Here is a 23,772-nt window from a genome sequence, read left to right as displayed (position 1 = left end):
TCCCCCTCCTCCTCCCCCTCCTCCTCCTGAGACGTTTCAATCACAACGAGCGCTTATAAAACCGGGACACGCAGCCTCCGACACACAGCGCGCGCGCACTGGTCCACCCGGTGTTATTGTTCCACCGGCTTATTTTTGTGGACCGGAACAACCCCCACCCCACCCCCCACACACACACACACCCTCTTCGCTCCCCCTTTTCAGACGCACTCCCAGGACGCAGAAGAATGGGGAAAGAAGCGAGACAAAACTGGGACAACCCGGTCCAATTTGTTCTGGCATGCGTGTCGTACGCAGTCGGACTCGGAAACGTGTGGCGCTTCCCGTACCTCTGTCAAATGCACGGTGGAGGTAAGTAAGTCCCCGGTTCCATAACGGAGGCCCACCACTGGGCAAGCAGGACTGTGCCTGCAGGAGAGCTTTCTACACACACTGTGAGAAGTTTCACTCTGTCTTTGTCTCATCATACAGTGCGTTTTTGTCGGTGTACATCATGTGTAATATTATGATTGTTCAAACTTATCACACAAAGGGTATTTCTGCCTTTGCATTTTTCAAATTAAAAATGAATAGTATAGTTATTTCTTGCACGGGGGAACATTGTATTCACCGGTTCATTGACCTGTGAATTAAATTCATTGAGTCATGCAAGGTGCAATAATGCTCCTTAAGGAGTGGACTCAGTGAGTTGATGTGAATGACTGGTTGCAGATCATAAAACTTTCGTAAACATTTACACTTGAGTAACTTATCCACAGACTTTACTCTCTTAACTGCTGAAGCACCGAGCGGCAGAAACAAGTGTAGTGATTCAAGACAAATGCCAGTCATGCACACCTTTATAAGGCAAAGGCACTTTATTTATGGAGCACAATTCGTAAACAAGGCAACTCAAAGTGCTTTACAGCTACATAAAATCACAAAAAGGCAGTTAAATACTTCCAGTGGTCAAATAGAACTGTTTTCAGCCTGGATTTAAACATTGTGAGAGTTGAGGCCTGTCTCACATGTCCTGGAAGACTGATCCAGATTTCAAGAAGGGATTGTTCATGTGTTTTAATCCCTCTATCACCGTAGTCATCCGAGCAAAAGGAAAAGAAATATCCATCAAATTCATGTTTCAAAAGCGGATATTCCATTAGAAGATAGAGTCTGTTATCTTCTTGTAATAACTAACAATACAAGAACTTATAATGCAATATGATATTATAATATTATTATCTAGTCAAGCGGGTCCAATCCTTCAGTTGAAAGTTAGGATATTTCAGAGACGTGCTGTTATTATCAGCCCAGTTCTCTTAAAGTGTGGCTTTGTTTCATCAAAGCACTATTTGGTCCAAATCACTTCGCTCTTGGGCTGCCATGTTGGATTGTTTTTACCCCACAAGTGTAAAAAAAAAAAGGTGCACAAGTAAAGATGTAGTCAGTTATACCAAGAGGGATAACACATGTAGGGTGTAAACACACTCCACAGCACATGTAGGGAACAAAAACGCTTGCTTCCATATATGAAGATGTTTGTGTGAATGAGAATGAGGAGCAGCTCTTGTAATGTTTCCCCTGGTCCTCCTGTGTTGGAGCGGTAAGGATGAAACAGTAGCATTAGGTAACAATAAACCGGGGCGTTGCCAGATAGTGTTATCGCACAGGCCGTAAAGGGTCCAGAGTAGTGTTATGTCTTTATTGGGTCCAATCACTAAACAAGCACACATCTTCTGTAATTACTCTTCTCAATGTGGAATAATGATCATCTTAAAATGTTGAGTCTTTTTAATTTGACTAACAATAACGCGCATGATGTCTATTCTGCTGTCTGGCTTTGATTTCAAGCTGATATATGATTTCCATTTTCCATTGAGTGAGTAACAAATTAATAGTTATTTTTAGGAAACGTATTAGTTTTACATATATATATATATATGATTGGCCTTAGTATGGCAACCTTTCAAACGGTGTGCAGCTTTAACAGTAAGAGGTGCTTCAAGGTCCAGTCACGACACGTGCCAATAACATAATAAGTACCAAACTGCACGATCAGAATATAATACAACCTCAGGGTCACCACTCTGTTGTCTTGGTGCCATCACCAAACAGCTCCCCCCTGGCTTCACACCTCGTGGCTGTGTGCCTCTGCCAACCAAGTTGCAGTTTTACATGTTTTTGTGAGGTCACAGTGACCTTTGACCACCGAATTTTAATCAGTTTGTAATGGAGCACGAGTGGACATTTGTGTGTATTGAAGTATGAAAATATCTGCACACGGTGTTTCCGAGATATCACCAGAATGGGGCGAACGTAAGGTCACAGGGGCCGTTGACATCCAAAAAACTAAATTCTTTGCTCCATATTTCCTGTGGAAAGAAATGAAGGCCTAGACTATCAGCGGGTCATAATGTTTAGGCTTTTACTGTTGGTGCTTTTTACTACTCTATGTTTCCTCCTTCAGGGGGGTTCCTGATTCCATATTTGATCATGCTGGTTCTGGAGGGTATCCCCTTATTTTACATGGAGCTTGCCATTGGTCAGAAGATGAGCCTGGGCAGCATTGGGGCGTGGACTGCCATCAACCCTTATTTGGGAGGAATAGGTAAGCGCTGACTCCTCTGATGCTCTTCCGAAGGTTTCTGCCCTTTTTGTCCCCTTACAGGGTTTTTTGGGGGGGGAGTTATTTATTTTCTGATGTGAGGGTCAAAGGTCAGAGGATGTTGTATGTGTACAGATTGTGAAGCCCTCTGAGGAGAATTTGTGATTTTGGGCTCTACAAAATAAATTGAATTGAATTGAATTGACTGGACTGACTGGACTCGCGGCGCTGTGACGCAGGTTTTGGGTCAAAATCACTGCATCCAGATGCAGTAGTGATGAGGGAGCGCCCTCGCCTTGCTGGTGGCAGATAAGAGTACTGCATGTTGGATTGGCATCGGCGAGAAGCCAACCCACTTTTAGAGTCTACAATATACAATATAATGCTTCACACAACATTTGAAGCAACACTATTAGACGACTTGTTTCTACGACATAGAGGACATGGATAAACTGATACGGAAGACTTAATAGGTGGTTGTAGAATAAGTCAAATGTGACATAAAAACAGCTGTCCTTTGTAATGATTTTGTGTTTTTCTGTCATTTGTTTTGTTTTAGGGGTTGCTAGTGTTGTGACGTCCATGTATCTGTGTCTCTATTACAACATCATCAATGCATGGAGTTTCTGGTACCTCTTTCATTCATTTCAAGTGAGCTGCTAATTAACAAACTACTGTAATTGTGTGTCATTTAGCCGATACTATACACTTATACTGTATATATTTGAGCTGTCGGATATCGCTCGGACAGGAAGCCAACACATTATACACCTTTACTGTTCTGTGTTCACTCCCATCTCAGTCAGTCCTGCCCTGGGCAGAGTGCCCCCTCAATTCCAACCGGACAGGGCCGATAGAGGAGTGTGAAACGGGTACATCCACCGAGTACTTCTTCTACCGGGAAACGCTGAACATCTCTTCTTCTATTGAGGAGAATGGAGGCATTCATATGGGCCAGGCATTGTGCCTTCTGCTGGCCTGGGTGATTACCTACCTGTTCATTGCCCGAGGAGTGAAGTCAACGGGAAAGGTAAGAGTGCCCCAAGTCCCTCAGGTGGCAAATATTGAAAGCATACACGCTGGGAGGTATTCCTCATTGTACATGGTTTGGATCTAGTCAGACAACTGGAACTGACAACTTTTAAGATACTGGAAAAAATGACTGGAAATCTTAGCAGTTTTAATAGCTGACAGTAACCTTGGTACACGTTATCAAAATAAACACAATAACTGCAGCTGTACTAGAAAGAGAGGGACGTAAAAAAGGCCAAGAAGACCAAAACGAGCATACTGAAAATGCACATTAAAAGAAATTGTGTAGCGTGCAAGTGTTTGACCAGTGTAGAGGGATGATGGTGTCCAACAAGCCAACCCCTTTTTCCCACGCATTCACTCCCACGTTTGAACTCTGACCCTCACTTTTCCGTTTGTCTCCATCTGTAGGTGGTGTACTTCACAGCCATATTTCCATACGTGGTCCTCTTTATCTACCTGATCCGGGGCTTCACTCTGCACGGTGCCTTCAACGGTGTCGCATACATGTTCACACCAAAGGTAAGGTTATGGTGGAAGTTGGGTAATAGGCATACCGGCATTTCAGCAGAGAGATGGAATCAAACAAAACGCTGGAAAACATGTGTTTCAATAGTAGTAGAAAGAAATATGTATTCCCTATGTATTGTCATACCAAGGACAAGGACATTACTCGATATAATGTGAAGTACTTAGGAATCATCCTCGACTCACATTTAAGATTTTGACAGCAAAAAAGTTCAATCAAATCTCGCTTTAGATTCATCAGAAACTATCCACCATTCAGTACAGCCCAGCTTTATATGGATGCCATGATATTTTCACAGCTTTCATACTGCATCACTACCTGGTCACAAGCCTCACAAACAACTATACAACCCATCATATCACTGTAAAACATGACAATAAAAAAACAATGAGGTGGCACCATTGTCAGATCTTGCAAAAACACAATATGTTAAGCTTCGAAAGCTTTATTAGTGCAAACGGGAACTGTCGTATTGCGCAATACCTCATTTGGACAATCAGTTTTCCCTGTTCAAGGAGCACAAGCATGGAACTGTCTACCAACAGAATTGAAAATGTAACACCATTTTAATGTTTTTTATAGAGGTATTATCACTCCCTCCAGGAAATACACAACACCTTCACAACAAAACTGTAGAAGTACAAAACTTCTACCGCTGCACATGTCTTCAGGAGCTGGTCGCAATTAAATGCATCCCAGCACAACATAGGAAGTACAAATAGTTCCTATTAGTTACTATTAAATAATGACATGAATAATATTTATTTATTTTTTCAGTTAAAGGTATTAAATCATGGTTAAAAGAGAAACAACATTGTGCTCACACCTAACACCCCTGTAAACACACTTGTACTATGCGTATGTATTTTCTTATTTTTCTCTTTAAAAGCCTCCTGTGGACAGGGGTTGTAAACACTTAACACAGTGCATCTAGTTATTGTGCACATTCTAATGCCACTGTGATGTCCATATCAAATAAAGTCAAGTCAATTTACAAGACAATGTTTCTAATAAAAGAGTGTATCGCCACAATATATGAAGGGCCAGTAAATAGCATTTAAAAATGTGCCAATGGTACAAATCGAACGATCAATCGCTGAGCCACAGAAGATATTACAGAAAATATATAATGGGATTCAACGAACCCACACAACTGAAGCACTTTCTCACCATTGTGCATATGTATCCTTAATTAATGTGTAGAAGAGCAAAACAATTAGATATGAATTCTTAAAAATGTCACGTGCAATGTTTTGCACTGATGGTGTGTGTGTGTGTGTGTGTGTGTGTGTGCGGTTGCACCAGTGCCCATATGTGCATGTGCGTCTGTCTGCTTTCAGTTGGAGCAGCTGGCCAACCCGACCACATGGATCAACGCGGCCACTCAGATCTTTTTCTCTCTGGGTTTGGGCTTTGGGACGCTCATAGCATTCGCCAGCTACAACCAGTACAACAACAACTTTGAGCGTCAGGCCATCATTGTTTCATTCATCAACTGTGGAACCTCCATCTTTGCCAGCGTCGTCACCTTTTCCATCTATGGGTTCAAGGCCACCGTCAACTACGAGAACTGCTTGGAGAGGTGTGTGTGTGTGTGTGTGTGTGTGTGTGTGTGTGTGTGTGTGTGGGTGTTTTCCTAACGTATATATGTGAGTGCATGTGTGTGCCTGATAGATGCAGGTGGCTGTAAGATGAAAACGATGCCAGAGGGTATGAGAGCAGTAGACAGAGTGATGGGGACGGAGGGATACAGGAGCACACAAGAAGGGACAAAATGTTTAGTTATTTCTTGGCAGAATTGATCCTGAAATCTCCGCCAAGCTGTCAGAGTCAAAACTGGCCAAACAGCTGGTTTTAGATTAGAAAAGTTTGATTCTGGGTGTTGTATTCTTACATTTAAATGTTGAGACGATTGAGTCCAGACGTGTAAACCAGACAGAAATTGATCATTTTTATTATGACTATTCTTTTCATGATTGAGAGAAGTTGGGGAGTAACTTAATTGTTATATCCATGTCACACCCAATCATACGAGACCACTATCACTCTTCTTCTCACTATTTGAGGATACTTCAGTCTGCGTAGTAGTTCATGAACTACAACCTAAAAAGTATACTGAATTGCATCCAACAATTACCAGATAAACGTTCCATCACGCATCTCTGACCATATTCATGCTCCCTCCCACTTGATCACCCACACTTGGACTCTAATTTTCTCTGTCCCACGTCACTGCCATTCTCAGTGGGATATTATTATGTTTCTTTGATTATTGGATCCTCCAGTCTAGCTCCTCTCAGTTATTCGACCACCTTGCCCATGCTCTGAGCTGAAAGTCACAATAGTGGTTCAGGATATGGCTCTTTGATCTTTCTGGGAACATGGTCTCCCTTCCCAGCATATGCTTCCCTGATATACTTGGAAGGGAGACCTTCTTGCATGGTAGCTCCTCCCATCAGTGTGTGAATGTGTATGAATGGGTGAATGCCATGTAGTGTTAAAGCGCTTTGAAATAAATGTACATTTACTCACATTTTAAGGTTTATGCTTTTATGCACATTTTACTTTTATATTCAACCCAATCTGTAAGTATTAGGAAATACCATATAATAATAATAATAATAATAATAATAATAAAAATAATATGTTGTGTCTAGTGAGAGATAGCAATTGGACATTTAGTTTATTTTTGCCATATTGTTTACTAGTGTAGAGTATTAGCACATGTATTGATGTGATACTGGTGTACTCATGTGTACTCTTCAAGTAACGGCCCTTTCCCCTTTCTTCCAGGACACGTTTACTACTGCTGAACACATTCAATCTAGCGGAGGACAGCGTCTCCATGGACAACGTCTTTGAGTGGATTGAGAAGCTGAACACAACGTACCCACAGCAGTTTGCTGAAATCGCCCACAAACTGGAAGGCTGTGACCTGGAGAGCGAACTAGACACTGTATGTTTAACTAGACACTGTATGTTCCCCATTACGAGCGTCTTAATATGTGTAATTATTCATATATTGAGAATACATTTCATTCACACATATTGTGAGAAATACAAAAGTAAAAGCAGTCGACCTGGAGGCAGTTTACAGATGGTTTATTGAGAGATGAATTAATAAAGGGATCAAGGGATGATTATAGGAGCCGGAACTAGAAGGGTTAAGGGATCGGAGGAGTGTCACGGGAGGCTGCTGGCGTCCGGTGCCTAGAGGGAGCGGCGGGGGTGGAGACTCGTGGGTGGAGACTCGTGGGTGGAGACTCGTGGGTGGAGACTTGTAGGTGGAGACTCGTGGGTGGAGACTCGTAGGTGGAGACTAGTAGGTGGAGACTCGTGGGTGGAGACTCTTAGGTGGAGACTCGTGGGTGGAGACTCGTGGGTGGAGACTCATAGGTGGAGACTCGTGGGTGGAGACTCGTGGGTGGAGACTCGTAGGTGGAGACTAGTAGGTGGAGACTCGTGGGTGGAGACTCGTAGGTGGAGACTCGTAGGTGGAGACTCGTGGGTGGAGACTCGTAGGTGGAGACTCGTGGGTGGAGACTCGTAGGTGGAGACTCGTGGGTGGAGACTCGTAGGTGGAGACTCGTGGGTGGAGACTCGTGGGTGGAGACTCGTAGGTGGAGACTCGTAGGTGGAGACTCGTGGGTGGAGACTCGTAGGTGGAGACTCGTGGGTGGAGACTCGTGGGTGGAGACTCGTAGGTGGAGACTCGTGGGTGGAGACTCGTGGGTGGAGACTCGTGGGTGGAGACTCGTAGGTGGAGACTCGTGGGTGGAGACTCGTAGGTGGAGACTCGTGGGTGGAGACTCGTGGGTGGAGACTCGTAGGTGGAGACTCGTAGGTGGAGACTCGTGGGTGGAGACTCGTGGGTGGAGACTCGTGGGTGGAGACTCGTAGGTGGAGACTCGTGGGTGGAGACTCGTGGGTGGAGACTCGTAGGTGGAGACTCGTAGGTGGAGACTCGTGGGTGGAGACTCGTGGGTGGAGACTCGTAGGTGGAGACTCGTGGGTGGAGACTCGTGGGTGGAGACTCGTAGGTGGAGACTCGTAGGTGGAGACTCGTGGGTGGAGACTCGTGGGTGGAGACTCGTGGGTGGAGACTCGTAGGTGGAGACTCGTAGGTGGAGACTCGTAGGTGGAGACTCGTGGGTGGAGACTCGTGGGTGGAGACTCGTAGGTGGAGACTCGTGGGTGGAGACTCGTGGGTGGAGACTCGTAGGTGGAGACTCGTAGGTGGAGACTCGTGGGTGGAGACTCGTGGGTGGAGACTCGTGGGTGGAGACTCGTAGGTGGAGACTCGTGGGTGGAGACTCGTGGGTGGAGACTCGTAGGTGGAGACTCGTGGGTGGAGACTCGTGGGTGGAGACTCGTAGGTAGCGACTCTGGGGTGGAGTCGCGGGTTGCAGAGTCCACTACAGCAGTACTATTTTGGACTTGGCATATTGTATTGGCTGAGTTGTAGGAATTTGAACCAAGCTGGGCGGGACTTCATGGAAATGAGGTTGTTAGTTTATTTCTTGTACATTTAACATTTTGTAGACTTTTTTTGTTTTACTGCTATTCAGCCAGTTATTAAAAGAAAGGTAATTCATCAAGCAATTTAAGTCATATTTCATGGTTCTGTGTATAGAGTTTATCACTCTGACCACTTGGAGGATATGTTGACACCAAAGTATTAAAACGCGTTTGGCCACTTGAAGGCAGCAGAGACAAGTTGTGAAGACGGAAATTGACATATCGTCACCTTTTTAAGTCGATAAAGCAAATGTGTGAGCAAACAGTTGCTTATTTCCATACCTGAAACATTACCATTCATTTGCAGCTGACTTGTGTACTGTAGTTGCCCTCTTTTAGCTCTGTGTTTGGTCCCTACCAACCCCCGAGCAGCCACAAGACCTGGTGGCTTTTGAATTAAAGACTTCCTCGCTTCTACTTTGGAGGGTAAACATTGAGTCGGTCTCTCTTCCATCTGTTTCAGGCAGTGGAGGGCACGGGTCTGGCCTTCATTGTGTACAGCGAGGCCATTATGAACATGCCCGTGTCTCAGCTGTGGTCGGTGCTCTACTTCTTAATGCTCCTGCTGTTGGGAATGGGCAGCATGCTGGGCAACATCATGGCCATCATCACCCCGCTGAGGGACTTCAAGCTCTTGTCCCACATCAGCGACGAGCTGCTCAACGGTAAGATCCCGGCTGACGGTCCCCAGAAGCAAATCGCCATATTGCTGCATTTTAGCGTATATCAACAAGTACTCCCATTATTTACTGGAGTAAAAGTAATAATACTGCAGTGTAGAAATACTCGGATACAAGTAAAAGTCCGGCGTTCAAAATCGTACTTCAGTAAAAGTACATAAGTAATGTCATCAAAATAGATTTAAAGTACCAAAAGGACAGAATGGCTTATTTCAGGATATTATATATTATTGGATTGTAATAATTCATTCATTAATGTATTCATCACTTTAATGTTGCAGCTGGTAAAGGTGGAGCTAATTTTGATTACTTCATCTGCAGTGTAGTCTTTCCCTATAATAATACATCATCATTTCTGACTTATATATATATTTTGTATTATCAATCACAAACTATAAAATCAAATTAAAAGTAAATCCCCTATGACATGTAGTGGAGTAGAAGTATACAAAGTAGCAGAAAACTGTACTTAAATATATGAGTAAATGTGACTTTTCATCCGCTGGTGCTGATCATACTGTACATTACATGACAGGTCATACTGTATCAGGAAAAACTCCCAAAACAACAGATTTAAAAACCCTTTCACGTGTTGCTTTCATGTGTCGCTGTTAAAACGACGTGGGTTTGCTCGCAGGTCTAGTGTGCGTCTTTTGTCTGCTGCTCGGCCTGGGCTTCACCACCACCTCGGGGAACTACTGGTTCACCATGTTCAACGACTACGGAGCCAACTTCTCCCTGCTCTTCGTCGTCCTCGCCGAGGTCATAACCGTCAGCTACATCTATGGGATCAAAAGGTTTGCGTGCGGCGGCGCCAGCGCGGCCAGATGTGCGATAGTTATCGTATTTGTACAATCGGTTCACAGTTTTTTTCTCAAGGTTATGACTCCTCAAAATACGCTAATCTTAAGCCTCTGGTAAGATAGTGTAACATCTCCCAGCACATCTGTCTGCCTTCAGTTCATCTTTTGAACATGTCATCTTCTCATTTTAGGTTTGAAAAAGACATCGAAGACATGCTGGGTCATCGTCCCAACTGGTACTGGAAGATCATGTGGGCGGGAGTCAGTCCCCTTCTCCTCATCACCCTCTTCATCGTCTACATCGTCAACTACATCCAAGGAGGGACTCCCACCTACCAAGCATGGAACAAAGAGCTGGTGAGCTGGGGCTCTTTCCCCCTCTTGACTGATGTCTCGTACGTACTTCTATGTCTGTCTCCAGGCGGGTGCACATGAGACACTCCCCCCTCCTCGTCATGTCCAATTGGCAACGGCATAGCTTTTGCTCCTTTTGTATCATCTCCATATCATATGTCATGTTTTCACGCCACTACGTCTACTTATGAATACGATGTGGGGCCGGGGCTTTTCAACCTTTTGTAACATGTAAAAGGCCCAATTTTGATTCCGAGGGCCACCTACCCAAATTGATGAGAAAAAGAAAACAAAAGGAGAAAAAAAAATTGTAAATCAGTGCAGTAACGTTGTCTGTACAACGTTAACAAAGCATCGGTGTGACTGTGAGAGCTAGTGACGTAGTGAGAAGACTGAGGATGGCTGAGGTTTCTTTGACATACTTATGTTATGTCACAAAGTCAAATGACAACGTTGAAGGCCTAAAATGTGTAAACTGGGAAGTTTACATATGCAATATTTCCTTTCAAGGACGTTCTATCCAATGCGCCTTGAGCAAATGAGCTGTTGTTGCTTTTATAAGCACGCTATGCTTTGCCACGGTGTTATATTATTGGTGAATAAATAAAGGTGTTTTGGATATGTCGTACTGCAGTGTAATGTAGTCACGGCGGGGGGCCCAGTGCACACGACTTACGAAGCGCGCACACACAACCACACACACACACACACACACTTTGCGCCCGCCATATCAGGTGGTCTGACAATCTGCCAACGTGTGATAACTGACGAGGTTTCCTCAGGGCAAGTCGGTGGTGACGGAGTATCCCGTCTTCGGCCAGCTCTTCATCGCCCTGCTGCTGGTGTCGTCGGTCAGCTGCGTGCCGCTCACGGCTCTGTACGTCTACTGCAGGGAGAGGAAGCGGCGCCCGGCCCACACGGGGTCTCCCGAGTGACCACTCCCATCCGGCGCCGCCTACCTTTCGTCGGGTATTTACATGTGACAGCTTCCATCAGTATTAAAGGCAGACTTCTTCCAATCAATTCTCTGTGCACTGAAAGAGAAGTTCGAGTTGTATTTGCGACATTATATTACAGTTTGTTTTGATTGCCAAACATTGAGAGCAAATGTAGTTCAGTATTTCACGTCTACTAAATTGTCATAATGAGATGAATGTCGGATGATATGTAGCATACTCAGTGGATTGTGTGTTTGAGTATGTTATCCTTTTCTTTTTTTATGTCTTATGCACTGTAAAAATGGCTGAAGTCATGTTGTTTCATATTCAGCCATTGATGTTATTGCCTCAATGGAGTGAGATGATTCAGGGTCAAGTTCATTTGTGAGAGATGCACATTCCCAAATGGGGTGAAAGTCCAGCGATAAGATGATGCCCCTTGTACCAAAATATGACTTTTTAATGTAGTGGTAAAAAAAACATCTCTCCACATTGGCGGAAGATTTGAACTTCTTCTATTATAAACCCGTAGGACTCAATAATAATGTTAAGTTGTGTGGTAAATAGATTGATACATATGCTCCACTGTAAGAAGGTTGTACAAATTGTCCATTTTTCCTTTATATTAAATATGTTTTGCGAACTAGTCTTGAAAAGGCTGGATATGCTTTGGTACCTAATCTGTAATGTGTGTCAAACAGTGCACATAAAGTCACTTGTATTAACCAGCAAAGGAAAATATTATTTTAATACTGAAATATTTGCCTTGCACAGCCTCAAACATATACAATGTGTACATACTGTAGATACGTGTGATGATCTAATGATTGGAATACTCCAGAAATGTGATTTTCTTTTCTTTATTGTTGTGCCATTGGCTAAATAAGATGTTAGTAACTGTCATAGACAATGAACTAACGAGTTTGATGTCAATTCAAATCAAAAGTTCCATTAACATATAACATCATAAGTCTTTCTGCTCTTTATTTTCATGTTGAATGGCAGAAGATGATACCTTTTTTATTAAAGACAAATGTTGATGATAATAATGGACATGTCGTCTCTCTGTGTGTGAGTGCGTGTCTATAATGCAAACAATTATCCCTGTATATGATATTCCAATAATATGAATATCTTTTTTTGTTGTATCGCTTGCCACATCGCAATCCAACCGTGGAAAGACAGAAATAACGTTCACAAAGTTATTCTCAATATCAATTCCTCAGGATGTTCTTTTACATGCGACCTGAAGCAGAAGTCAGCAGCACAGAAAGGCAGAAACCTGGGAGGACCCGGCCTCGGGGTCTCAGCTCCATCCCAAAAGGGGTGAACATGTGTACTCTGAAACATCCCTGGAGAAAGAGCTCGGAACATTCAGCCGGATGAAGTGTACTTGAAGACATTTGAGAACGCTGAACTGATTCTGATGTCCTTGATCGTGTTCTCCCCCGTTGCAGCTAACTTGTGCGCGGAAGATTTTTAAACCTCGACAGTGGCTTCTACCCCTCTGACATCTAGCATGGACGACCATCACCAACTGCAACGCTGTCGCCCAGTATCGACAGAGACCAGTATCTCTTTGAACTGGTCAGAGACAGCGGCCTGAGGACCCTCATACGCAGAGAGGGAGGTGCAGCAGGTCTGGAGATCACGGGTACAAGTAGTGGATGAGGAGAATCAGACCCCTTCCCTCTCGACACCTCAGGGAACTGTACAAGGGCCGGTCCCCTTCCCTCTCGACACCTCAGGGAACTGTACAAGGGCCGGTCCCCTTCCCTCTCGACACCTCAGGGAACTGTACAAGGGCCGGTCCCCTTCCCTCTCGACACCTCAGGCGCTGGTTCCTGAGGACAGAGTTGCAGTGGTGTTCTGGGGACAGAGTTATCCAGACTGGTAAAGAAGGCCAGCTCTGTATCTGGGGTGGAGCTGGACAGTCTGGAGGTGGTGGCAGAGAGGATAAAGGACACAGATCAACCCCACTCGCCTCATTTAGCCGACCTAGCTGCTGCAACATCAGAGACGCTCAGCATTGATAACGGTTTGTCTTAAATGTGACTCTAGACTAGCTAAGTGTCCACGCTACATGGACTGTCTTGCTGAATAAGACCTGTGAGTATCATAAACGTTGACACAGAGCTTCTCTTAATAATCCAAAAACCCATGAAAAAATATTTTTGTCGGGGATCCTGTGCAATGCTAACTTCCGGGCTTTGGCCTGCAAATGCATTTATACAATCACCAGTTTTTTTACCAATGTTACAAAGTACATAAGAAAATGAAATTACAAAGGACTCGTAAAACAATACAACCAATAAAGCACCAACTATATAGAGGCTCAGAAGCACTAAACATACAATAAAGCAACAAATGGGGCAAACACTGATGTATCATAGGTTCAAAGTACTGCTCTCATTATCCATTCTGATAAATAACACCGTTTTTAACATGATAACGCTAATAGGAGCTAATAAAAGGGACCCTAAAATAGACTCGCATACGAGGAGGTGGAAAGAAAAGGAGTGTAAACCATAAAATACCACCTTTGAGCTTCTCGCCACAGCTTTTACTGACAGTGCAATTGAGTCGCTTATAGTTTTACAGGTTTCTATCCATACAAGTCTATTAATGTTTGAGCTTGTTTACTAAAAAAAAAGTCATACTCGTACCTCACATTACTACCAAACACCACATTCCACGCACCTAATCCTCTTTGGCTTCCTAAAACCTCCATGAAAGCAATGTTTGTTTGTTGTGTTGAACAAACGGGTCACTGACGAGATCTACTGGATGTACATGTGAACATATTTATAGCTGTGATTTATTAAGTGTATAGAGATCTACTGGATGTACATGTGAACATATTTATAGCTGTGATTTATTATAGAGATAGCTGTGTCCATCCGGGGAGAGGGATCCTCCTGTTGCTCTACTGAAGGTTTCTTCACTGTTTTGGGAGTTTTTTCTGATCCGATGTGAGGTCAAAGGTCAGGGATGTCGTATGTGTACAGATTGTAAAACCCTCCGAGGCAAATTTGTAGTTTTAGGCTACACAAAATAAACTGAAATGAATTGTGCCGTTCTAAACTATGTCAATGTGTTTACTGCCAGCTGTGATGGAGATACAGAGAACAGAAAATGACTTTTGTCTTAAATATTTTTATTTCATCTAATTTCAGTATCATATTTAAACTGCAAATTCATTCAGATTAAGGCATAACAATTTTGAAAAAAAAACAAAAAAAATACGTTCATGACTCGCGCTACAGGTCTGGACCACTCATGTGATTGTTGTCTGTACCCAAGAAAGAATTCCAAGTACGAGTAACTTGGTGAATGCCACAGATTCCCATAAATCACTTGCATGAGACCCATTGATCAAGAAGCATAAATCTACATTTACAGTCAAAGTTAATAATGCATTTGTGTGATCCTCATCACGTTGAGGTTCCCTCAGGATAAGTGGAGGGGGAAACTAACGCTCTCCAGTTGCCCAACAGAACATTCAATATTTTTAACGCTTAACATAGTCAGGAATGTCACAGACAACATAACATCTGAAGTAAATCCATGCAAAAACAAACCAAGTCGTTATTTAGAAACTGAAGCCGACATCCAACTATCACCAAAGCGAAGGTCGTCTTCTGAGAACACATTTGTTATATTTGTTGAAATTATTATTGCATCCCGACAGCGATCCATAAATCAAAAAAAAAAAGAGAAAGAAAAAGTCTGCTGCGCGTGTGAAAGATTCGACGTGCTCAAGGCCGCCACCAGTCGGCCATGTTTGTAGCCCAGTCATTGTGATCTTCTTGGGGGAGGTCTGACAGCCGACTTCTAGCTGGATTCAGGCCCTTCGTTGGACAAGAGTTGGCACTTTGGGCTGTTACGCTTGCTACTTTCTCAACATCACCAACCCTCGCTTTAAAAAAGACAGCCGGAGGCTACGGCAAATTATAACGAATCCACAATGTCATCACGGAGTCGACACGTTTGGTAACTCGACACCGAAACTCTGCAACACTTCGGCCCTGGAAAAGAGTTCCAACGTTAACTCCGTTTATTCTCGCTCTCAAATGACTCGTTCAAATGAGAGCAACAATTAAAAAAAGTAGATGGAGAGCACGTGAAAATACTCGTTTCTGTGCAAAAAAAATAACTTTTCGTGGCGAAGTCTAAAGTTCCACGGCGATCTCATCTCGTACCGCCACTTTGGCAGTAAATATACAGCAAACCTGTCGGATTTCACGACTATATGAAGTGAAAGTGCAGCATTTCAACAAATCGCCAACGGGCATTTGAGATACTGAGGACTTCCGTTTAAACACTGGCTGTGTCACTGAAGTGGGTCAAAGAAGGCCTTTGGGGAGGAGAGGCTCATCAACCTGTCTAACCTGGGCCAGAGCAACTGTGCATGGATGAACATAAATTGGCAATAATAAAGACAAAAAGGCAAATGACCTGATCCCGATACACCCATAGAGGGAATTCAGTGGGACGGACATTTACATATTGGTCCCACCGCATTCCTCTGAAATCATGGAAACAATCACATCCAGTAAGAACCACCTCCAGAGGTTCAGTGTCCATAAAGCTGCGGACAGACAGTCCTGTCCACGTGACAGTAGCTGCAGTGTGGACAGCAGCCGGCCCCGTGCACTCCCAGTCCCCGGCTTTCCTGCCGTTGTCGTGCACGAGGCCCGGCCCCCCGTTTCCCACCGCCATCCTCCCCCCCACCCCCCACCCCTTCCCCCATCCGTTAGTAAAGGCTCCAGGCCTGCGGGTGCTGATGCTGGGGGTAAAGTGACGAAGAGCCAGAGGATGAGGCGGTGAGGTCGCCAGGGCCAAGCTGCTTTCCACACGCACACATTCAGTCCAGCTTCTCCTTCTGGACCAGCTTGGGGGCGTCGACGAAGTCCAGTCCGTTGAAGAGGATGAGGCCGCCCGTCACCACGCTGGCTGTTCCCCAGAACAGAACGTAGGCCAGCGTCTCAGTCCACGTCTCGCCTGAAATATTTGAAGCATGACGATAATGTCATCGAAGAGGAGTAAAAACCCCGATGCGTGTCGTTACGTTTGTGGAATGAAAAGTGCCCGTTAATTAATTACAGATGTCTTACCAGCCATCAGCAGGGAGATGATGCACATGGAGAATGCCACCACCATGACGATGGGCAACTAGAGAAGGAAGAGAGTCACGTTGAAAGAAACATGGGGGGGCAAAGAGGAATGCGGTATCCGTCCATCTTCCAGAGCATTTCTTACCGTCAGGAACTTCCAATCTTTGGGGTCACGCAGCGGGTTGGCCCAATCCGCTTCATCCACAGCATAGTTCCCCAGGAACAGATCGATGGAGTCCTGCGTTACAACAGACCAACGGTTTCCTACTGGTTGCAGTCTGAATGGCAGCTTCACCTACTCAGCTGGTCCTGTGATCGTCTACATCGGGCTCATTACTGATGACAGGTCTTCATTTCTATTGCAAAGGACTACTACAGTACTTTGCCCTCATGTGGCCAAACTACGTCACGTATTTCTAATAAACAGCTCCGTGTATACACGTTGCACGTCTTCGTTTGAACACTAGATGTCGCTGCCATTAGGAACAACTTGACCGTGACCCTAATGATTCACATGCTGGATTATTAAACACAAGGCACTCATCAAATCTACAAAGGTTTGGACCCACCTGTCTAAAACCGTCGGAGAAATTGTTCTTGTAATATCGGATCATGGAGTTCCAGCCGTCCATCAGCAGCCCCCACTGGGTCCTCTTCCCTGTCCTGAGAGGTCATCATGTGGGTCAACAACAGTAAGATCGCTTATGTCCTCAGAGGTTGGATGTAAACCATGTTGTTATTCCCTTGACTCGTCCTCTAGCCTCCCAATAGACCAACATCTTATCTCATTACTGATGCCATGTCATGCTCCCCAGAGGAGAAACCCTATCAACGTATTGCATGTGAACCCCAAAACCCACAGCCATGTTTTCCTTCTTCACCAAAACTACACCGTTTATCACAGCGAGATTGTCATCTTTCCGGTGGTCTTTGAACACAACTAAAACGAAGCCTAGAATGGTGAGGAGAGGTTGTAAAGATGTGAATAGTTCAATGTATATTGTTCCAACACTTGTACACACTCGATAACATGTTTTATAAATAGATTCCAGTGTTTTCCAATTTTTGTAAAAAAAATACATCTTTTACTATTTATGGCATGCTCAACATATATGTTCTGGCCATGATTGTGCCGTTCTTTTATATTGTCATGAAAGGCCAGAGAGAAAAGCTGGACCGGATGCGTGAGAACCGACCTGGTGAAGTCGGTCTTCAGGGCACCGGTACCGGCATACTGCTTGGCACAGGCGTCGGCGTTGTCCGCCCAGGCTGCACGCAACACAGAGGGAACACGTCAAGAGTCACACGGCGTGGACCGGAGACCGGCTCAAAAAGGGAATCTGCTGGTGTGGGAGCTCACCGTTCTTGAACATCTTGCCAAAGTCTGCCTGCTCCTCAATCTGCTGGCCCACGTGGAGGACTCCCATTCTCTGCACACACGCACGCACACACACACACACACACAGTCAATGCCTTTAGTTTATTGCATGTTTGAGCCTCCCTGTTTTCTGACCTCATTTCAACCCGTTCTCCATGTGCACGTCGTGATAAATTAAATAAAATCACTACAGCAACAGAATTATGGTTTCCTTCACTTTTTGAGTGTGAAGTTTAAAATCGACAGCTGTTGCCGAAGCCACCAAAAAAAAACACAAATCCAGGCCGGTCTTATTATTCTGTCCACTTCGTACCCGGAGCTGTAACTGCAGCGAGCGTTGGGCCAGCATGCTCTGGATGACGTTGGTGCGGTCCAGACAGTCCATGCAGTTGCTCCGAAACGTCCCCTCCTGGGTCAACATCACCTTCCCGTCTGCGTCCACCAGGAAATATCTGGACAGACACACCGTTACTTCTGCTGCAGAGACAGGCGGAGATATCAGAAGATTAATTAAGCGCACTCACCCAAATTCGTCCTGCATCTCAGCGACCATGTCCACTAAGATCTGCAGGCGGTGCCACCTCATCCGGCTGCACTCCTTGTGGAAGTCGAAGGCTATGTACCTGCAGAAGGAAGGAAAGCGTTTACCGAGAGGTAGCGATGATGTCAGGTGGCCCTAAAAGAAGGCTGGAGGATCTTACTTGATCATGCCGTTACCCAGGCCGGTCACCATCTTGTCGAAGGCCAGCTCCAGTGGCTGTTCTGAGCCCTTTTGGTTGATCTGTGAAAAAAAAAAAAGAGGAAAAAAAAAAGGAGAACATTATTTCTAATGAGGGTCGTATCATGGATGAAACATTGATTTCACAACAAAATGAATGAATCATACCAAGTTCAAAATGACTTGTCTTCCGTAGAGAATAATCTGAGAGTCAAAGTGTCTCTGGAATCCGTCCAACTGCAAGAGATCAACAGGGAGAAACTGTGTGAGGAAGGAAGAGGAAAAGAAAGACGTTTTGTCTGGTGTAAAAAAATTAAATAAAAAGGGCAGCTTACGTGGTTCACTGTTTTGCTGATCTGTGGTTTGGGCTTGTACTTGAGGTTGGGCCGCTGGGACCAGTAGAAGGGGATGGAGCCTCTCGTCTAGGAGGAAACAGGACACAATGCATTCAATGTGGGACACAGACACAGACACACACACACACACACACACACACACACACACACAGACAGACAGACAGAGCTCCCAGGGTGGTGAGGATGGCAACACTTCTAAAGCATGGTGTCTGGCGTCATGATAGAACAACCACCCCTCAGGCTGACTTCACTACGCCTCTCCTGGAGCATCACCTTTGGCTCACCTGAACAAACGAAGCCTTGGCGCTGTTGTACTGCACGATCTGCTCCGTTTCCACATAGTTAGCAGGATGGCCTTCGGAGTCGATGCCTGAGGACAAAAACACAAAGTTGTTCCTGCCACAAAAGAGCTGCGAATACATTTTCAATAAGTGAAAATGTTGCAGAAGACCGACAATATCTCCAGGGGCCGTGTGGGGGTCAGCGGAGAGGGCGGGCGGCGTTACCTCGGACATAGTAGCGGACTCCCGCTCTGAAGCAGCTCCTCCTGGAGATAATAATCCAATCAAAGACCTTTCCGCTGATGCAGCCCGACTTCATGGTGATGACTAGTCAAGAGATGCGTTAAGAAAACTGACATGGAATCGTGAGAGTCAATAACGGCCCCAGTCTGGAGAAACAGAAGAGTACCAGCACGGGGCACCTAGACAGCCCTTTTCTAACAGCTACGTGAGCTCTCTTCATTTGACCTCACAGAACGAGGGAGTTGCCTCACTGAGTTAGTTTGTTTCATTGCTGGTGTTTAAAAAAAAAGGGAGGTTAGAACACCAGAAACACACAGTGACACTAACTGATCGAGGCAGCTCCTGTGTGCTGCGAGATAAAAAAGGATTCTGGTGGCTTTGAAGAGAGCCGATCACTCCAGAACGGGTGAATAAATTACGTTTAGTTGCTGCCTCCGTCCACAGGAGCACATTGCTTTGCTTCGGTGCTGGTAATCATTATTCATTTTTAATAAAACCTCATACAACAGAACTCTCTCTTTTAAAGTGATCAAAAGCTTGTTTATGGCCGCAGTGCCTTTTTAGACCTTGTGTTTCCAGTCTTTAAGTAGTCATCCTGATCTTCTGTTGACACAGTGAACAAGCATACACTTTATACTACGATCTTAATACCATAAAGCACAACTCTTGTAGAAGTCGTGAATCGAAAACTAACCATAAGTAGACGCGTCTTATTTAATGCCTCATTCACTGAAACAGCAGGAAAGGATACAGCCGTGGACAACAGGAAACACAAACTTGTGTAACTGCAAGAGAAGAACCGTGTTAGATGATGACATTCTTGACTCTGGGTTTCCTTCAGACATAAAACTGGCTACACCCCACAGTGAGAAGTCGCTTTTGCCTCACCTCTGGCTGTGTGATGAATTCTCTCAACAGGTGGCCGTTCCAGACAAAACGCTGATCTGCCTGGAACAGGGACAGTTAGCACACGTGTTAGCACATGTTTTAGCACATGTTGGCACATCTCAACGGGTGTGGCATACAGCCAGAGACGAGGCTTACAGGAGGGTAAGACCTTAACAATTGTACATTTGAAATGACGTTCAACGGCAATTTGTTAAAATGACCGACGAGGTGACGCGACGAGGACCGACTGTTTCTTTTCGCATCTTCGTTTCGACCAAACCAGAGTTGGTGGAAAGACCAACGAGGACGGATTTCACGTGTTGTATTTAGTTTCTTGTCCGTTTGGGTTCGAGCGGAGTGCGCTTCAAAGACGAAATAATGAGTCTGGTGGCTCGATTCATTTTGTATGTTAATGAATTCTAAATAATTGTTCAACGCTCTCCGATCGGAGCTGGAAACGATAAATACCCCCGAGACGAAAGTCAGATGTTAGTGGGGCTGTTTTTGTCCAGCGGAGTACGTCTCACCCTCTCCAGGAGGCTCATCTCCTGAAACTCGGGGCTGGTGTTGGCCAAGCGCTGCAGGGTGTGGGTCAGGTCGTAGTCCGTTGCAAAGTAGAAGCCGTCCGTGTGAAGCACGTTGTTGATCATGGACAGGAAAGCCTTGTTGTCCTGCATCTGAAACAGAGAGACAGACCAGCACCAGAGGTGAGAGAGGCCGGTAGAGGGAGGAGCCATTCATGCCAGTCAATCACGTCCAGCACCTCGAAGGACATTTAAAACCCTCTGGGACTGGGTTAGATATCTGCCAGCTCTCCTTGCCACAAGTGCCAAAAGGAGCCATGAGATCCCCACCTGGTTGTCCGTCAGGTGCAGGATCGTCCTCTTGTAGGAGATGATGTCGAAGTCCACGGCCTTCCACACCGCATGGCCCAGCAGGTCCCCCACCTTTTTCTTCTTTGTGATGACAACCAGGTACATGCCTAACACAGAAGAAGTGGTTAGAGATGAACCGCGCTGCTGGAATCTCCCCTTGGTTGCCGTGCGCTGAACTGACCTGCCACCAGGCGGATCGTCCCCATGAGTCCGCATATGGGCCTGGTCTCAGCCACCGCAGGGATGTCCCTCCTCACTGAGGACCGGAGACCGACCGACACACACACACACACACACACACACACACACACACACACACACACACACACACACACACACACACACACACACACACACACACACACACACACACACACACACACACACACACACACACACACACACACACACACACACACACACACACACACACACACACACACACACACACACACGCACACACCAAGGGTTACGGAACAGACACTGATGAGATGTTTCAGAATGTGGCTCACCCCTCTAACCCGTGATCACCCCTCGCTCACCCCTCTAACCCGTGCTCACCTCTCTAACCCGTGATCACCCCTCGCTCACCCCTCTAACCCGTGCTCACTCCTCTAACCCGTGCTCACCCCTCTAACCCGTGATCACCCCTCGCTCACCCCTCTAACCCGTGCTCACCTGTGAGTGTCGTCTCGGTGGACACCCTGTCGACAGACAGGACATCCTCAGACCCGTCATCTAGAGCCTCTATGTAGAACTTCTCTGGTGTGGTTCGCCTGGTGGGGCAGACAGAGAGAGAGACATGCAGACAGACAGAGAGAGTCAGGCAGAGACAGACAGACATGCAGACAGACAGAGAGAGACAGACAGACATGCAGACAGAGAGAGAGAGAGACATGCAGACAGACAGAGAGAGAGACATGCAGACAGAGAGTCAGGCAGACAGACAGAGAGAAAGAGACAGACAGAGAGAAAGAGACAGACAGAGAGAAAGAGACAGACAGACATGCAGACAGAGAGAGAGAGACAGACAGAGAAAGAGAGAGACACAGGCAGACAGACAGACAGAGAAAGACACAGACAGAGAGAGAAAGAGAGAGAGACACAGGCAGACAGAGAGACAGAGAAAGAGAGAAAGACATACAGATGTTTAAACAGGAGCACTAGCACCCCAGCATCGGGGCTCCGTGTCACAGCGTCACTCGGTGGATGAGAAGCGGACCAGACAGACTACACCTGTTAGCTCTGTGAGCTAACGACTGTAACCGACTGGAAGCCGCCGGTAACAGCGGTGCTTCCGGTAAACCAGCTCATGTCTCGGATCACCCGGTAACATAAATAGCCGGTAACGGCTTGCCGCTGTCCCATCCGACCCGTTTAAAGGAGCTCATTGGTGCGGGATCAGGTGCAGTTAGCTTAGTTAGCTTAGGAGCGGCACCACGATGCCTGGGGGGACCAGCTAGTCTGCTACGTCACTGATCCGGATCACTAGTGACCCGGATCAGTGTGAAGTCCCGCCGGAGACTCTTCTTTACTCGCCTGGACGCTAAAGAAAGACACGGTATCGATCCGCAGCACTTACAAGTTGAAACTCTCGTAGGTGCTCGCCATCTTTCCTCCCGTTTGACCTCCGTGACGTGTCACCGGCACACGAGCAACTTCCGGCTGCTGCGTGAGATCCGCAGACAGCCGCTAGATGGCGCTGTGGCCATGCAGGAGGCCTCTTCTTCTTCTATTATGTTTTATGGCGGTTGGCAAACAGCTTGCGGGTGCATTACCGCCACCTACTAATCTGGAGTGTGGACTTTAAAGTATATCTCTATACGAAAACCAAACACACATACAAATAAAAACCATTCTCAGATTCTATTCATTAGTCTTGTTGAATATTCCAGAAGAATTTTCCAACATTTATCCCAAAGCTTTTCTTTAGTACATCGGATAACGGACTTATCTCTGTACTTGTTTTGATGGACCTTAGTGCTGATAGAGGACTCATCTCTGTACTTAGTGCTGCGTTCGACACCATTGATCATGACATCCTATTACAGAGACTGGGTCAGTCAATTGGCATTTCAGGTACCGCACTAAGTTGGTTTAAATCCTATTTATCAGATCGATCTCAATTTGTATTTGTAAACGATGAAGCCTCAATGACCACCAACGTTAATCATGGAGTTCCACAAGGTTCTGTGCTTGGACCAATTTTGGGCAAAATTATTAGGAAACACTCCATCAACTTTCATTGTTATGCAGATGATACTCAATTATATCTATCGATCAAACCAGAGGAGACCAACCAGCTCGCTAAAATTCAAGAATGTCTTAAAGACATAAAAACATGGATGACCTGCAACTTCCTGATGTTAAACTCAGACAAAACTGAAGTTATTTTACTCTGCCCTGAACACCTCAGAGATCAATTATCTGGTGATGTGGTTTCTGTAGATGGCATTGCCCTGGCATCCAACACCACTG

At 45.5% G+C, this 23,772-nt stretch overlaps 2 protein-coding genes across 2 annotated transcripts; one reads left to right on the top strand and one right to left on the bottom strand.

Annotated features, from left to right (window-relative positions):
• The first annotated feature begins 227 nt into the window (after nucleotides 1–227).
• On the top strand, nucleotides 228–11,435 carry LOC117727945 (sodium- and chloride-dependent transporter XTRP3-like). The gene is made up of 11 exons (XM_034528497.1): nucleotides 228–351; nucleotides 2,447–2,587; nucleotides 3,144–3,235; nucleotides 3,387–3,614; nucleotides 4,028–4,138; nucleotides 5,486–5,727; nucleotides 6,939–7,101; nucleotides 9,127–9,328; nucleotides 9,981–10,140; nucleotides 10,338–10,503; nucleotides 11,283–11,435. Exons 1-11 carry the CDS (start codon nucleotides 228–230, stop codon nucleotides 11,433–11,435), a joined length of 1,782 nt encoding a protein of 593 aa, XP_034384388.1.
• A 3,139-nt stretch (nucleotides 11,436–14,574) lies between these two features.
• sacm1lb (SAC1 like phosphatidylinositide phosphatase b) lies at nucleotides 14,575–22,996 on the bottom strand. Its single transcript, XM_034528647.1, has 20 exons — nucleotides 22,877–22,996; nucleotides 21,973–22,070; nucleotides 21,476–21,550; nucleotides 21,274–21,401; nucleotides 20,947–21,096; nucleotides 20,420–20,479; nucleotides 20,283–20,316; nucleotides 19,514–19,615; nucleotides 19,292–19,377; nucleotides 18,987–19,073; nucleotides 18,820–18,888; nucleotides 18,635–18,714; nucleotides 18,458–18,556; nucleotides 18,247–18,385; nucleotides 17,916–17,985; nucleotides 17,752–17,824; nucleotides 17,125–17,218; nucleotides 16,701–16,793; nucleotides 16,556–16,613; nucleotides 14,575–16,442 (listed from the first exon to the last, which is right to left on the bottom strand). The coding sequence occupies exons 1-20, from the start codon at nucleotides 22,903–22,905 to the stop codon at nucleotides 16,306–16,308; spliced, it is 1,761 nt and encodes a 586-aa protein (XP_034384538.1). The 5' UTR covers nucleotides 22,906–22,996; the 3' UTR covers nucleotides 14,575–16,305.
• Nucleotides 22,997–23,772: the final 776 nt, after the last annotated feature.

This window comes from Cyclopterus lumpus, chromosome 25 (genome assembly GCF_009769545.1).
Source record: "Cyclopterus lumpus isolate fCycLum1 chromosome 25, fCycLum1.pri, whole genome shotgun sequence".
Taxonomy (NCBI): domain Eukaryota; kingdom Metazoa; phylum Chordata; class Actinopteri; order Perciformes; family Cyclopteridae; genus Cyclopterus; species Cyclopterus lumpus.
Note: the sequence above shows the minus strand (reverse complement) of the source record. Positions and strands in the feature narration are given on the sequence as shown.